This window comes from Mus pahari, chromosome 22 (assembly GCF_900095145.1).
Source record: "Mus pahari chromosome 22, PAHARI_EIJ_v1.1, whole genome shotgun sequence".
Classification (NCBI taxonomy): Eukaryota; Metazoa; Chordata; class Mammalia; order Rodentia; family Muridae; genus Mus; species Mus pahari.
The window spans coordinates 48,092,019-48,105,794 of record NC_034611.1 but is presented as its reverse complement, the minus strand read 5'-3'; the positions used below and the strand labels follow the sequence as shown (position 1 = coordinate 48,105,794).

General features: G+C 44.4%; 1 protein-coding gene across 1 annotated transcript in view; it reads right to left on the bottom strand.

Moving 5' to 3' along the window:
* Positions 1–13,776, bottom strand: part of LOC110338882 (phospholipid-transporting ATPase FetA) — a 112,502-nt gene that overhangs the window by 84,901 nt on the left and 13,825 nt on the right. The window contains exon 3 of the mRNA XM_021222348.1: positions 2,043–2,117. Within this exon, the coding sequence (XP_021078007.1) occupies positions 2,043–2,117 (75 nt within the window). The remainder of the gene's footprint in view (positions 1–2,042; positions 2,118–13,776) is intronic.

The window sequence follows — 13,776 nt, the reverse complement described above, 5'->3', positions numbered from 1 at the left end:
GAGAGAGAGAGAGAGAGAGAGAGAGAGAGAGAGAGAGAGAGACACCAATGATATCCCACAACCTACAACCTACATGGGGAACAATTAACAATAAAAGTTGTGCATGGATCTGAGGCTCTATGTCCAGCCCCTGCTACTGAGGTCAGACATCCCTGATCCCATTGTACTTGTCTGAAAGCATTCCTTCAAAGAGTCCTCAGCTTTCCCCTAAGCACAGCTGTGATGAAGGCCCCTGTCCACATCAAGTGGCCCTCTTATGACTTCCTAGGAAAATAATCCAAGGCAATATAATTCACATCTTCTTAAATTCTGAAGAAAAAAAAAACCAGCAATGTGAGGGAAAGCTGAACCAAGTTTCAAGGAAACAATTACTTTAAAATAATCAGACTTATTTCTAAGAGGATAGATAAGACAAAAATAATTCCAGAAACAAGCTCTAGCCACTTCAGATGACTGGGTAACTTACACGGCATAGAGTATACCCATTTAAAATGTATAACTCAGTGGCTTTAGTGTATTCACAGGGTTGTGTAACCTAAATGCCTATTTTTTGTGTGTTTATTTAAATGTTCTTCTGGACTGTATTCTAGTTCTAATGCTGCTTAACTCGTTTAAAATGTTTATTTTGTGTGTAAGGGTGTTTTGTCTGCTTGTATGTCTGTGTACCATGTGCACGCCTGGTGTACATTGAGACCAGAGTGTCCCGGATCCCCTGGAACTGGGGTTACATATGGTTGTAATGGTGCAAGGAACCGAACAGCACATGCTCTTACCCTCGGGTGCCTCCAGCCCGCTCATGAGCTCTGTCCAGATGCCATGCTATGTCTTCCTCCTCCCACACTGATTTCTTTCTCCCTTTCTGTCCCTGATTTTCTCACCTTTCCATTGATTTTCCCTTTGTGGTTACACTGGTTTTAATTATTCAAAGCAATATGAAACACATTTTCACTGTAGAAGATTCCAAAGCAAAGTTATATGGAAAAAGACGTAAAGTTCCTTCTGTGTCCTCCACATCGCCTCACTAAGAACAACAGTGACCTGTGAAGACCCATGAGAGCTGAAATTGGGCGGTCACACAAAAACCTTTGACAAGTCTGTGACATAACAGTTATTTGTCATAGCCTGAAGGACAGCAATAACAATGCCTTTTCACTGACAAAAAGATACATGCTGCGACCCAAAGCCTCTGTGTGCGGTGCTAGGTACTAACCCAAGACCTGCACATCCGCAGCGAGCGCTTTCCCATGGAGCACAGAGAAACTAAGATTTGTCTAAGAAGACAGAGCAAGTAACAGAGTCAGGATTTAGGCTGGAGAAAAAGCAAGGTGTGGCCTTTAATCAGCAAGCTAACTTCATCCTCTGCACTTTACCAATTCTCAAAGGGAATCCTAAGTCTGGAAGGACATTTTGGCTTGCTTTTTAAAAAACTTCACGCCAAAAGCTTACTTTTGCCAAGCCAGGAAACTCCACTCTGAAAGACAGCTGGGTGTGCTCCCTGCCACGCCCTTTCCTGCTTTGGTTGACCCCATGATTTCATGAAGTGATGCTGGACTCCTTCCTAGCACCAGCCAGACCCAACTGTCCACAAAAAGACGATATTAACTACCTCAGCTAGCGAGAAGCAGTTATAAAGGGTTGGAAGAGGGAAAGAAATGGCCTTTTTCCTGCTGAATTTCTAAATACTGGAAAAGTATAAAAACAAAAAATTAAACTACTGAAAATAGAATTCTCATATAGCAAAACTGAGGCTTTTTTGTGCTTAGAAGCATGAAGTACTTTTTTTCTGCAAAATGTATTTCTTTTCCTGGTCATTTCTTGCTATTTTGATTGGTATGTTGGCCGAGTCTGTCATATACATGCATGTGCTTTCACACAGGGGAACATACACACAGACAAACACACACAAATACACATACACATACAGGAACATATACACACACAGGAACACATACACACACACAAACACACACACACACACACAGAAACACGCATGCTTTTCAGAGGCAGCAGGAAGGATGTACAGACCTTTCTGGTTCACCTACCTTCTTCCTTCCGTCTGTCTTCATCCCTCCTCTCGTGCATTGCAGAGCAGTACCAGCTACAAGCCCATGGAATCTCTGTGAGGAAATGGAGAGGTGGCAGTGAGGGTCTTTACACCGGTGCTATCTCATCCTGACATGTGCTTAAGAAACTTGCAACTCCATCTCTGAAACCCAAAATAATCGGACTCTCACATATATGACTAGCTTTTAGAATTCACTGCATTTACCATCGTTATAAAGACAGCTTCAGAGCTTGAGAAACAGGCTTTTTGTCAGCCTATAGGTGACAATAGTCTGTCAGGAGAGGACGTCATCAGAAACTGCTGGGGGACAGATATCTTAATGCAGTTCCGGGCTCACGCCTGGGTTAGTGTTCGACTCCACTAGTCTCTAGAGCAGAGGTTAACTGTGGACTTTTATCCAGTAGAGATACAAATATTTTATCCTGAGGTAAAAGATAACCCCAAAGGCTGTGGTTGTGGTGTATTGCACTTTAGCCATTACACATTTTATATTCAATTCAGAAATCTTCATCTTTCTATTTGTCTGAGCTAGTGCCTTGTTAGGTAGCCCAGGCTGGCCTTCAATTCCTAATCCTCTTGCCTCTGTCTTCTTACATTTCTTTATTGACTAGTTTATACATATTTAATTACTAAATTGTCACTTTAACTGATTGTAACATCTTACTGGTTCTCTCATAAGTAAAACAATTACCCCTTCCTCCTTCTCGTCTTCTTCCTCCTGCCTTCTTCTGCTTCTTAATAATACTAAGGATTGCAACTAGGCTCTCAGACATACTAGGTAAATACTACCACTGAGCTGTATCACCAGACTTATTTCTCCCCTTCTCTTTCTTTTGGTAAATGTCTTAGTCAGAGTTTCTATTCCTGCACAAACATCATGACCAAGAAGCAAGTTGGGGAGGAAAGGGTTTATTCTGGTTACATTTTCCACATTGCTGTTTATCACCAAAGCAAGTCAGGACTAGAACTCAAGCAGGTCAGAAATCAGGAGCTGATGCAGAAGCCATGGAGGGATGTTCTTTACTGGCTTGCTTCCCCTGGCTTGCTCAGCCTGCTCTCTTATAGAACCAAGACTACCAGCCCAGGGATGGCACCACCCATAAGGGGACCTCCCCCCTTGATCACTAATTGAGAAAATGCCCCACAGCTAGATCTCATGGAGGCATTTCCCCAACTGAAGCTCCTTTCTCTGTGATAACTCCAGCCTGTGTCAAGTTGACACAAAACTAGCCAGCACAGTAAGTTTCCCACGCTGACCTTGAACTCACACTGTAGCCCAGATAGGCCTCTTTCATAGTAAATATGTCTTTTGATGGCTGTCTTTTACATTAATTGTTTAATTAATTAGTGTATATGTCACCGTTGTGAGTTCAGAGAACAACTTGCTGGAGTTGATTCTCATTTTCTACCATATGGCTTCTGGGGTTCTAATTAATGTCCTCAGGCTTGGTGGCAAACACCTTTAGCCACCGAGCCATCCTGCTAGCTGGTCATCTGTCCTTTCAGATAAAAGCCATGTTTGTTTTAACTTTTTGAAAACTGTTTTAACTTTGACCACCTCCTCCTCCATCCACCATGGTTTGGATATGCAATGCCCTCAGTGGTTCGTGTGCTGAATGTTTAATGCTGCTTCAGAGGTTCTGGAAACTCTGCAAGTGGGGCCTTGCAGTAGGCCGCTGGGAATGGGTACAAGAGTGACCCAGACCCCAAGCCTTTCTTGCTCTCTACCTCTTATCACTCCTCTGCAAGGCTCCTGCTCCCATGATGTTCAGTCCAAGCAGACATGGAACAGAGACTCTGAACTAAATTAAGTCCTTTTCCCTTACGATATATTTTTTTAAGATTTATTTATTTATTATATGTAAGTACTCTGTAGCTGTCTTCAGACACTCCAGAAGAGGGCGTCAGATCTTGTTACGGGTGGTTGTGAGCCACCATGTGGTTGCTGGGATTCGAACTCCGGACCTTCAGAAGAGCAGTCGGGTGCTCTTACCCACTGAGCCATCTCACCAGCCCCTCCCTTAAGATATTTATTTCAGACATTGTCTCTCTGGTATGAAAAAACCAATACACTTTTTTTAACCCAACAATAAAATGTATTTATTCTAACCAGTTTCTTTGAGGTTCCACAAGTCACCACATGTAGATGAGTCAAGATTAGGACACTTGTGTGAAGACATGTACAATTAGCTGTAGAATCATAGGAAATGAAATGCTGAGTGCTTTGACAAATTGGTAAATGCAACCTTCCTATAAATGTGTCCAGATTTTTAGTTTTCATAATTTTATTATCACATGTGTGTTCACGTGTATGCATGTGTGTGTATGTGCGCACACGTGTACACCATGGCATGTATGTGGAGGTCAGAGAACAACTTGCAAGAGCCAGTTTTCTACCCATGTGGTCCCAGGGATGGAACGGCAAGTGGAATAAAATTTGCGTGGACTATAAATTCTTTAGTCTTGGAACCTCTAGAGTCTTAGCTATGGCAGCAGAATTTGTTTAATAATAGCAATTCTGAGACATGGTTCTTGAGGTACTGAGTCTACTCCCTGAGAATTTTCATCTCCTCTATTGGTTACATTTCTATTGGCCTATTGTTCATGGTCTATGATAAGATACCATGACCAAGGCAATTTATAGAAGAATGTACTTGGGGCTCATGGTTTCAAAGTGCTAGAACCCATCATGGCAGCCATGGAGGATAGCAGCAGGCAAGGCACAGGAGAAGTAGCCGAGTGCTCACAAGTTAATCTGCAAGCAAGAGGCAGGGCGGCAAGCCCACTTTGGGGCTGCCATGAGTCCTTTTAAACCTCAATGTAACCCACATGGGCACATCTCCTCCAATAGGAACACACCTCCTAATCCTTGCCGAACAGTTCCACCAACTGGGAACCAAACAGTCAAAAATGCATGAGCTGCTCTCTCCAGCAGCTGAGCAAGATGCCCAAAGGGAAGAAGGCCAAGGGGAAGAAGGTGGCCCCAGCCCCCGCTGTTGTCAAGAAGCAGGAGGCCAAGAAGGTGGTCAACCCTCTCTTCGAGAAGAGGCCCAAGAACTTCGGCACTGGACAGGACATCCAGCCCAAAAGAGATCTAACGTGCTTCGTCAAATGGCTCCACTACATCAGGCTGCAGTGGCAAAGAGCCATCCTCTACAAGCGGCACAAAGTCCCTCCTGCCATTAACCAGTTCACTCCGGCCCTGGACAGGCAAACAGCTACTCAGCTCCTTAAGCTTGCCCACAAGTACAGGCCAGAGACAAAGCAAGAGAAGAAGCAAAGGCTACTGACCCGTGCTGAGAAGAAAGCTGCTGGCAAAGGGGACCAAGAGACCACCTGTCTTCTGAGCAGGAGTCAATGCAGTCACCACCTTGGTGGAGAACAAGAAGGCTCAGCTGGTGGTGATTGCCCATTGAGCTGGTGGTTTTCCTGGCTGTCCTGTGTCGAAAGATGGGGGTGCCCTACTGCACCATCAAGGGAAAGGACAGGCTGGGGCGCCTGGTCCACAGGAAAACATGCATCACTGTTGCCTTCACACAGGTTAACTCAGAAGACAAGGGTGCTCTGGCTAAGCTGGTGGAAGCTATTAGGACCAATTATAATGACAGATATGATGAGATCCGTCGCCACTGGGGAGGCAACGTCCTGGGTCCTAAGTGAAAAGGCAAAGGCTAAAGAACTTGCCACTAAATTGGGTTAAATGTACACTAAGTCTTCTGTACATAAATATTACAAAATTTAAAAAAAATGCATGAGCTTATGGCGGCCTTCTCTCATTCTCCTTCAGGACACCACACCTCCATGGTAGCCTACCTGAAATGGAGAATAAAGAATGTGATGGTCAGAGCCAGCGAGATGACTCAACAGGGAAAGGTTCCTGCTGTCAAGCTTGAAAACCCAAAAGAACTAGGTCCTCAACACTGTCCCCTGACTTCCACACACGAGTGTACACATACACACAGAGACAAAATTAAATGCCTTCTCTGACCTCTTCGGGCAATCCCCCCCCCCACACACACATACACAGGTACACACACATACCACACACACACATAGCCTCACACACACACACAGGCACACACACACACACACATAAGACACATGCATACACATAGCTAAAGTTATATAACTAAAAAATGGGATGGTCTGAAGTCTGGATGCTCTCTGACCCAGTGAGAGCATAGTGGAATATGCCCACTGAGAGGGTCAGCAAGCATGTACGTACATAGCCTGGAGTGGCCCCAGAAAGGACTGTTGAGCTTGAGCCAGGTGCCTGCCCACCCTATCTGAGTGTATGTTGTATTACACTGCAGCTAACTGGGAAGAAGATTGAAGCTATTAAGTTAGAGGAGAAAGGAAAGAATGTAGGAGGAGAAAGAAGAAATGGGTCTTGGAGGGAAACAGGAAGAGATGGAACATGGACTGGGGCTAGAAATGTGGGTTTTATTGTAGTCTGCTACTAATTCATGTTGATGCTATTAACCAGTTCCTGCCTCTTTTTTTTTTTTTTTTCGAATGATTTTTAAAAATAAATTTGATAGAAGCAGAATGGAGAAAGCAATTTAAGAATAAGTCTGTTAGAGATGCTTAAGGATAATTAAAAACAAGTTGCATTACTGGTCTCTATTATGGGGCTGAGTAAGAGGAACTGTAAGACTATCCATCTCTCCCTGTTTCCCCCAGAACCCATTTCTCCCACTCACCTTCTTTTATTCTTCCTCTAACTTAATAGCTTCAATATTTTTTCCAGTTAGCTCCAGTGTAATTCGATGCACACTCAGATTGGGTGAGCGTCTGGCTCCAGCTGAATAGTCACTGTCTGACACAATCAATGCATTGCACAAAATAGCCACTCAACAAAAAACAATATTTTAAAATTTTAATTTACAGGTACTCTATTAGGGAAAAAATATGTCTAAAAATGCTGTGTTAGGGAGAAAGTGAAACGGGAACATAGATTTGTCGGTAATATTAAAAACTGAACAACCATGTTAGACCTGATGGCATAGGCCTGTAATTACAGCTACTTAGAAGTCTAACTAAGGCAAGAGAATTAGAAGTTCAAAGCCAGCCCACAGTGAGCTACACAGTGAGCGCAAAGCCAATCTGAGCAACTTAATGGGTCCCTGCCTCAAAATAAAAAAATAAAAAATGCTGAGGACACAGATGGGTGGAAGAACACTGGCCTAGTGTGTTGTTTTTTGTTTCTGTGGTAAAACACACTGACAAAAACAACGGAAGGAGGAAGTGTGTTTGGCTCACAGTACAAGGACAGTGCATGGTGGCAGGGAAGTCCTGGTGGCTAGTACTGTGCCTGCGGTCAGCAAGCAGAGCACTGCCTGTGCTTAGCCTGTTTCCTCTGCTATTCAGCCCAGGACCTGAGCCTGAGGAATGGGCCACTCACACTTAAGGTAGGTTTTCCTGCCTCATTAGCCTGACCCAGAAACTCCCTCCCAGGGATAACTAGAAGTGAGTCTAGATCCTGTCACCCTGTCATGTGTGAGGCTCTAGGTTCCATTTCCAAATTCAAAACAAAACAACAACAAAAAAAATTGGACAATCACTCTGGAAAAATAACTTGACCTTACTTAATAAAGTTGATGAAACACTTAACCTGTAAGTCAGCAAGTCCACTTCCAGGCAGAGAGCAAAACCCTCATGTTATATACAACAATATCTGAAATAGCTGCTCACACCCACAGTGACACACCTACTCCAACCAGGTCACACCTATTCCAACAAGGCTACACCTTCAAATGGTGCCACTCCCTGGTCCAAGAATATACAAACCATTACAGTAACTTACAGCCAAGAGTGGTGCTGCATTCTTTTCTCTAGCAGAAGGCAGAGGCAGGTAGATTTCTGAGTCTGAGGCTAGCAGGGCTACAGAACAAGTCCCAGGCCAGCCTGGGCTACACCACAGTGAGCCCCTTTAACAGTTACCTTTCTACAACTGTGATAAACACCATGCCCAAGGTGGTTTATAAATGGAAGGGCTTATTTGGGCTTTGAGTTCCAGAGGGTAAGAGCCACCACAGCAGGGAAATGTGTCATCAGGCAGGCATTGCAGCTGCAACAGGAAGCTGACTTCCATCCTGAACCAAGATGCCAAGAGCAAACTCAAATGGCAAAAATCTTTAAATTCTCAAGACCCACTTCCAGTGACACACCTCTTCCAAACAAGGCCATACCTCTCAAACCTACCCAAAGAGCTCCACCAACTGGGAACCAAGTGTTCAACATCTGAGTCTATGGGGGTCATTCTCACTCAAACCACCAGAGCCTGCCTCACAAACAAACAAACAAACAAACAGAAAAAAGTAACTATGGTCTGATCATACAGTGGAAAGTTACATAGCACTAAAATGTATAAGCCACAGTTATATATATATCAACTGATAATCTCATGAGTCCAATTAGGAAGAAATAAATTACAGAAGACTATATAAGGTTGGGACTGGAGAGATGGCTCAGTGGTTAAAGAGCACTGGCTGCTCTTCCAGAGGACCCTGAGTTCAATTCCCATTACCCACATGGCAGCTCCAAATGTCTGTAACTCCAATTCCAGGGGATCTGATACCCTCACACAGACATAAATGCAGCCAAAACACCAATGTATATAACATAAAAATAAATAAAAGTCGACCCAAGGGTGATGACTGTAACTGAAATACCCAACAAAGGGGAGAAAAACCTGTAGAGACCATATCCCGTAGACAAGCACGAGGGATGGAGCCACCCACCAATCTCAAAATTTTTAACTCAGAAATGTTCCTGTCCGAAGGAAAGACAGGAACAACAACAACAACAACAACAACAACAACAAAATGGAACAGAGACAGAAGGAAAGGCCATCCAGAGACTGCCCCACCTAGGAATCCATCTGATCTGCCTACACCAAACACCCACACTATTGCTGATGCCAGGCAGCACTTGCTAACAGGACCTGACTCATACAGATGCAGAAACTCAAAGCCAACCATTGGACTGAGCCCAGGGACCCCAGTGGAAGAGCTAGGGGAATAACTGAAAGAGCTGGGGGGATTGCAACCCCACAGGAAGAACAATATCAACTAGCTGGACCACCCAGAGCTCCCAGGGACTAAACCACCAACCAGAGTACTTACCCAATTTAAATATCATACAAAAACATATCACTAGAGGTTTATGTAAAATATATTAGGATAAACAAACCCATATGGAAAGTATGGAAATAAACACCAGGCAAGTCAGGACTGAGGCATGGAGATGGGTGGGGATAGGATGGACACAGGAAACTCAAGCTCCTCTATGCCTGTGTCGTTACTCTTTACAACTTACATACTTGTCAACACTTTACACTGACTCAGTATGTACTAACAAACATGAAGAATGCTGAAGTGGAATAATTTTTAAATTGCTTTACAATAAAACATGTCTAATCAGTTGCTGTGGTTTTTAAACCCTTAGTGTGTGTGCGTGTCCGAGTGTGTGTGTGTGTGTGTGTGTGTGTGTGAGCACATGTGTGTGGAGTGACCTCCTTCCTTCGGTGGAGGTCAGAGGTTAGTTTGCTCCTTCAGCCATGTGGGTTCCATGGCCTGAGTTCAGGCTGTCAGGTTGGTAGCAAGCATCTTTAACTGCTGGGCCATCTTGCCAATCCCGTCACTGTGTTTTTTAAAAATGTCTTACTTGAGATAACTTAAGGAAGAGTAGCAAAACTACAGAGAATTTCCATATGTTCTTTATGTGCCTTAGCCTTCCGTTAGAACCTTATGTAACCATTTCCATAGATTCTGTATGTGCCTTGCCCTTCTGTTAGAACCTTATGTAACCACAGAACACTCAACAAAGAAAGAAGTACACCTTGGGTGTCACTGTTGCCTGAGGTTTACCCTGAATTTCTGTTTTGTCCTCTCTCCTATAATTTTGGCTCCTGGGCTAGTCTGGAATCTCACATGGTGTTTGACCATTAGAGCCTCTCTGACTTGTGACTGTCACTCACTCTTTCCTTGCCTTGAACTCTGACACTTTTGATGAACACTATTCAGTTTTTTTAGAAAAAAAGTTTTACATTTACTTATTTACATTTACACACACACACACACACACACACACTTGCACACACACACGCACGCACGCACACAAGCATACATACACACATCATGGTGTACACGTGGAGGCCAGGAAACCACAGGTGGTTGTTTTCTCTTTCCATCAAGTGGATGTCAGGGACTGAACTCAGGCGGTCAAGCTTGGCAGCAAAAGTCTTTGCCCATTCAGGCACCTTGCCAGCCTGTCTGTTGATTGTGTCTCTGATTTGTCCGATGTGCCTTTTCTAGTACACAACAGAAGGCTGAACATGCTCTAGATACCTTGCTGCTAGTGATGTGAATCCAGATAACTAGCTAAGACTCTACTGTGAACTATTTTCTCTTTAATTAATAAATATAGGTAGGGATAAGTTGTCACATAAAAACTATTTTGAGAAACATTAGAGTTATTAAAAAAGATACTGAAGTCAAGGAATAACAGTAGACTAAAGAAGCCATTGCAGGAGCTAAGCTCTCTCATTTAGATGTCAGAATCCAGAGGAAGAAGTAAGTGGCCCATCTACCCTGGGCTCACAGGCCCTGGCTGCCCAGACCCTGGTCTGAATGCCTAAAATAGGAATGAAGATGACCTGAAGCTTGGGGATGGGAAGAGGACACTGTTAGCCTATAGTCTTCTGACTGGACCAAACTGCAGACTACTGCGACGAACTTCAACTGTAACTGCTGCCGGCGCTCCCCTACCACTCCTATTTATACACAGACAACTGAATAATGTACTAAGTAAAAAACTGGGAGAAAGGCTTTATGAACAGGACTTAAGCTTGTCTGTGTCTCAGTGTGAACACCAGGGAAACTATAAGCACCGTGGGGTATGGGGTTGAGCTCTGTGCACAGCACCACCAGTGACTCTCACTGCCAGAGGTGCAGCCACAGAGGCTGTGCTGGACTCTCAGTGAGTAAATCTGTCTCATGGGGGAGGAGGCTCTCTCTCCATCATGAAGGCAGGAGCAGAGGAGACTGCAAATGAGCAAACTCCTGGCAGGTTCCAGTGCTTTTAAGAACCCAAAGAGCTCTCACTGAAGCAGATGTGCCTATCACTGATTGACTAAAGTAAGAGCTATATTTTCTTTTTTCCAGAGCTGAGGACCGAACCCAGGGCCTTGCACTTGCTAGGCAAGCGCTCTACCACTGAGCTAAATCCCCAACCCCAGAGCTATATTTTCTTAAAGTCAATGTTTAAAACCATAAAGTCTCCCCAGCCCTCTGGTTCAGCAATTACACCCTATCTAACTATCAAGCCCAAGTCAGACCCCAGAAATCAAGTTTCCCATCCCGAGTCTCTCCACAGAATCTCAGCAAAAGTGAAGTGTTTACTTATTTCATGTAGCATAAACATATACAGACAAAACGGTAACAAAAAAGCCATTTATAAGGCAGAGCCAGAACTGCCATTATAAATGCTCCGTATCTTTATTAGTTATTCACTCCATAAGGCACTCACAACTTCTAACAGGAAAGACTTCCCAAACATAGGAACTTTAAAACTCAACGGTGTAGTATTGTTGCCACTGCTGTGACAAAACGCCATGACCAAAAGCAACCCGGGGAGAAAGGGATTACTTCGCTCAAAGTTCCACGTAACATGAAAGCAGCAAAGCAGGGCAGGAACCTGGAGGCCGGAGCTAATGTAGAGCCCACAGAACACTGATAACTGACTTGCTCAGCCTGCTGTCTTATTTTAGGGGCTGGCACGATAGCATCCAGGACCACCAGCCACAGGGTGGCACCAGCCATAATGGGGTGGGCCCTCCGGCATCAATCACTAATTAAGGAAATACCCTACAGGCTTGCTTACAGCCAGATCTTGGGGAGGCATTTTCAAGCCTGTGTCAAGTTAACATATAACAAGCCACCAAGCCTGCTTCCTTCATGAGGAGGTAAGTTCCTTGTACCTGTGAAGTTCTTTTTCTTGTTTTGGTTTTGATTCTGGTTAGGTCTAGACTTTTAGAGTCCCAAAGGAGGAGGGCTGGATGCAGCAAAATCTCCTAGGGTCAAGAGGAGACCAGGAGACATCCTGTTCCCATTGGGGAACACCTGGTTCTGGTTCTGGGTCCCTTTGATTGGACATCTGGTTTCTTCCCTCTCTGGTATCCCCCCAGCTCTACTGTTTGTCCCTGGCATGCCACCGCTCTGTCCATGTCAGTCAGTTTATGTCTATAGTTTCATTTTGTTGTTTATTTCTCTGTGTTTCACAGTCAAGGGAGAAAAAAATGGTTAAAACTTCAAAGTTCTCATTCTTTCTAGTTCTAGGGACCCTCACAGGGCCTTGTACATCCCAGGCCAGACAAGTGGTCCACCTGACCTGAGTTACAGCCCTGGCTTCTCACAGCTAGATTATTTGGTGGGAGATAAGGCTCTCAAGCATAACTTGTTTTCCTTTACCTCCCCCATCCCCCCCCCCCAAGGTCCCATAATCTCTTATAGAAATCTCTTTTTCAAGGACACTGGGGGAAAGTACTTGCTGAGTGTGAATGAGGCCCTGGGTCTGATACTCCGCTCCATAAAACAGGAAGGAAGGAAGGAAGGAAGGAAGGAAGGAAGGAAGGAAGGAAGGAAGGAAGGAAGGAAGGAAAGGGAAGATGGATTTCTTTAGAAGAAAATACTCATTCCTGCTTTGTCTTGTCTCCCTCCTCAATTTGTCCTTGGATCAAATCAACAGGGAACATAAAACCCCTCTGGGAAAGGCTAGAATTATGCTCACTTTCCCCATCTCACATAGGTCCTTACATAGTTGAAGTAACCACTTATAACAGCCCACTTTATGATACAGTGGAAAGTCAATGAAGATCCTTTTTTTTAATTGGATATTTTCTTTATCTACATGTCAAATGTTATATCCTTTCCCGGTTTCCCCTCTGCAAGGCCTCTATCCTATCCACCCCCCCTTACCCTGCTTCAATGAAGGTGCTCCCCCAACCACCCAACTACCCACCCACTCCCACCTTACCGCCCTAGCATTCCTCTACACTGGGGCATCAAGTCTTCACAGGACCAAGGGCCTCTCCTCCCACTGATGACTGACAAGGCCATCCTCTGCTACATAGCGGCTGGAGCCATGGGTCCCTCCTTGTGTACTCTTTGGTTGGTGGTTTAGTCCCTGAGAGCTCGGGGGGAGGGTGTGTGTTGATTAACAGACAACTACTAATATTCAAGAACATTAAGTTTGAGAAAATTACAGTTTCATAGTGATGTATTGAAGATCAGGAAAATTTCTGAGAACAGGGAAGCAAGAGGTCACTGCAAGCTTAGTGTGGCAGCACACGCCTGTATCCCAGCTCCTTGGGAAACTGAGGCAGGAGAATTGGGTTCAGGAAAACCTGGACTGTACAGTGAGCAGTATCAAGGCGAGGCCGAGCAGCTTAGTGTGACTCTGACTCAGTAATTTAAAAAAGGATGGGGATGTAGCTCAGTTGTAAGGGGTTTCCTAGTATATAAAACCTCTAGGTCTAATTCCCAGTGCTGAAAAACAACAGCAGCAGCAACAGCAAGAAAAACAATGCAACTGTAAGAATCTGTAGCACAGCAACCCTGTAGGTGGAACAACAACAGGAACTAACTAGTACCCCCTGGGTTTGTGTTTCTAGCTGCATTTGTAGCAGAAGATGACCTAATCGGCCATCA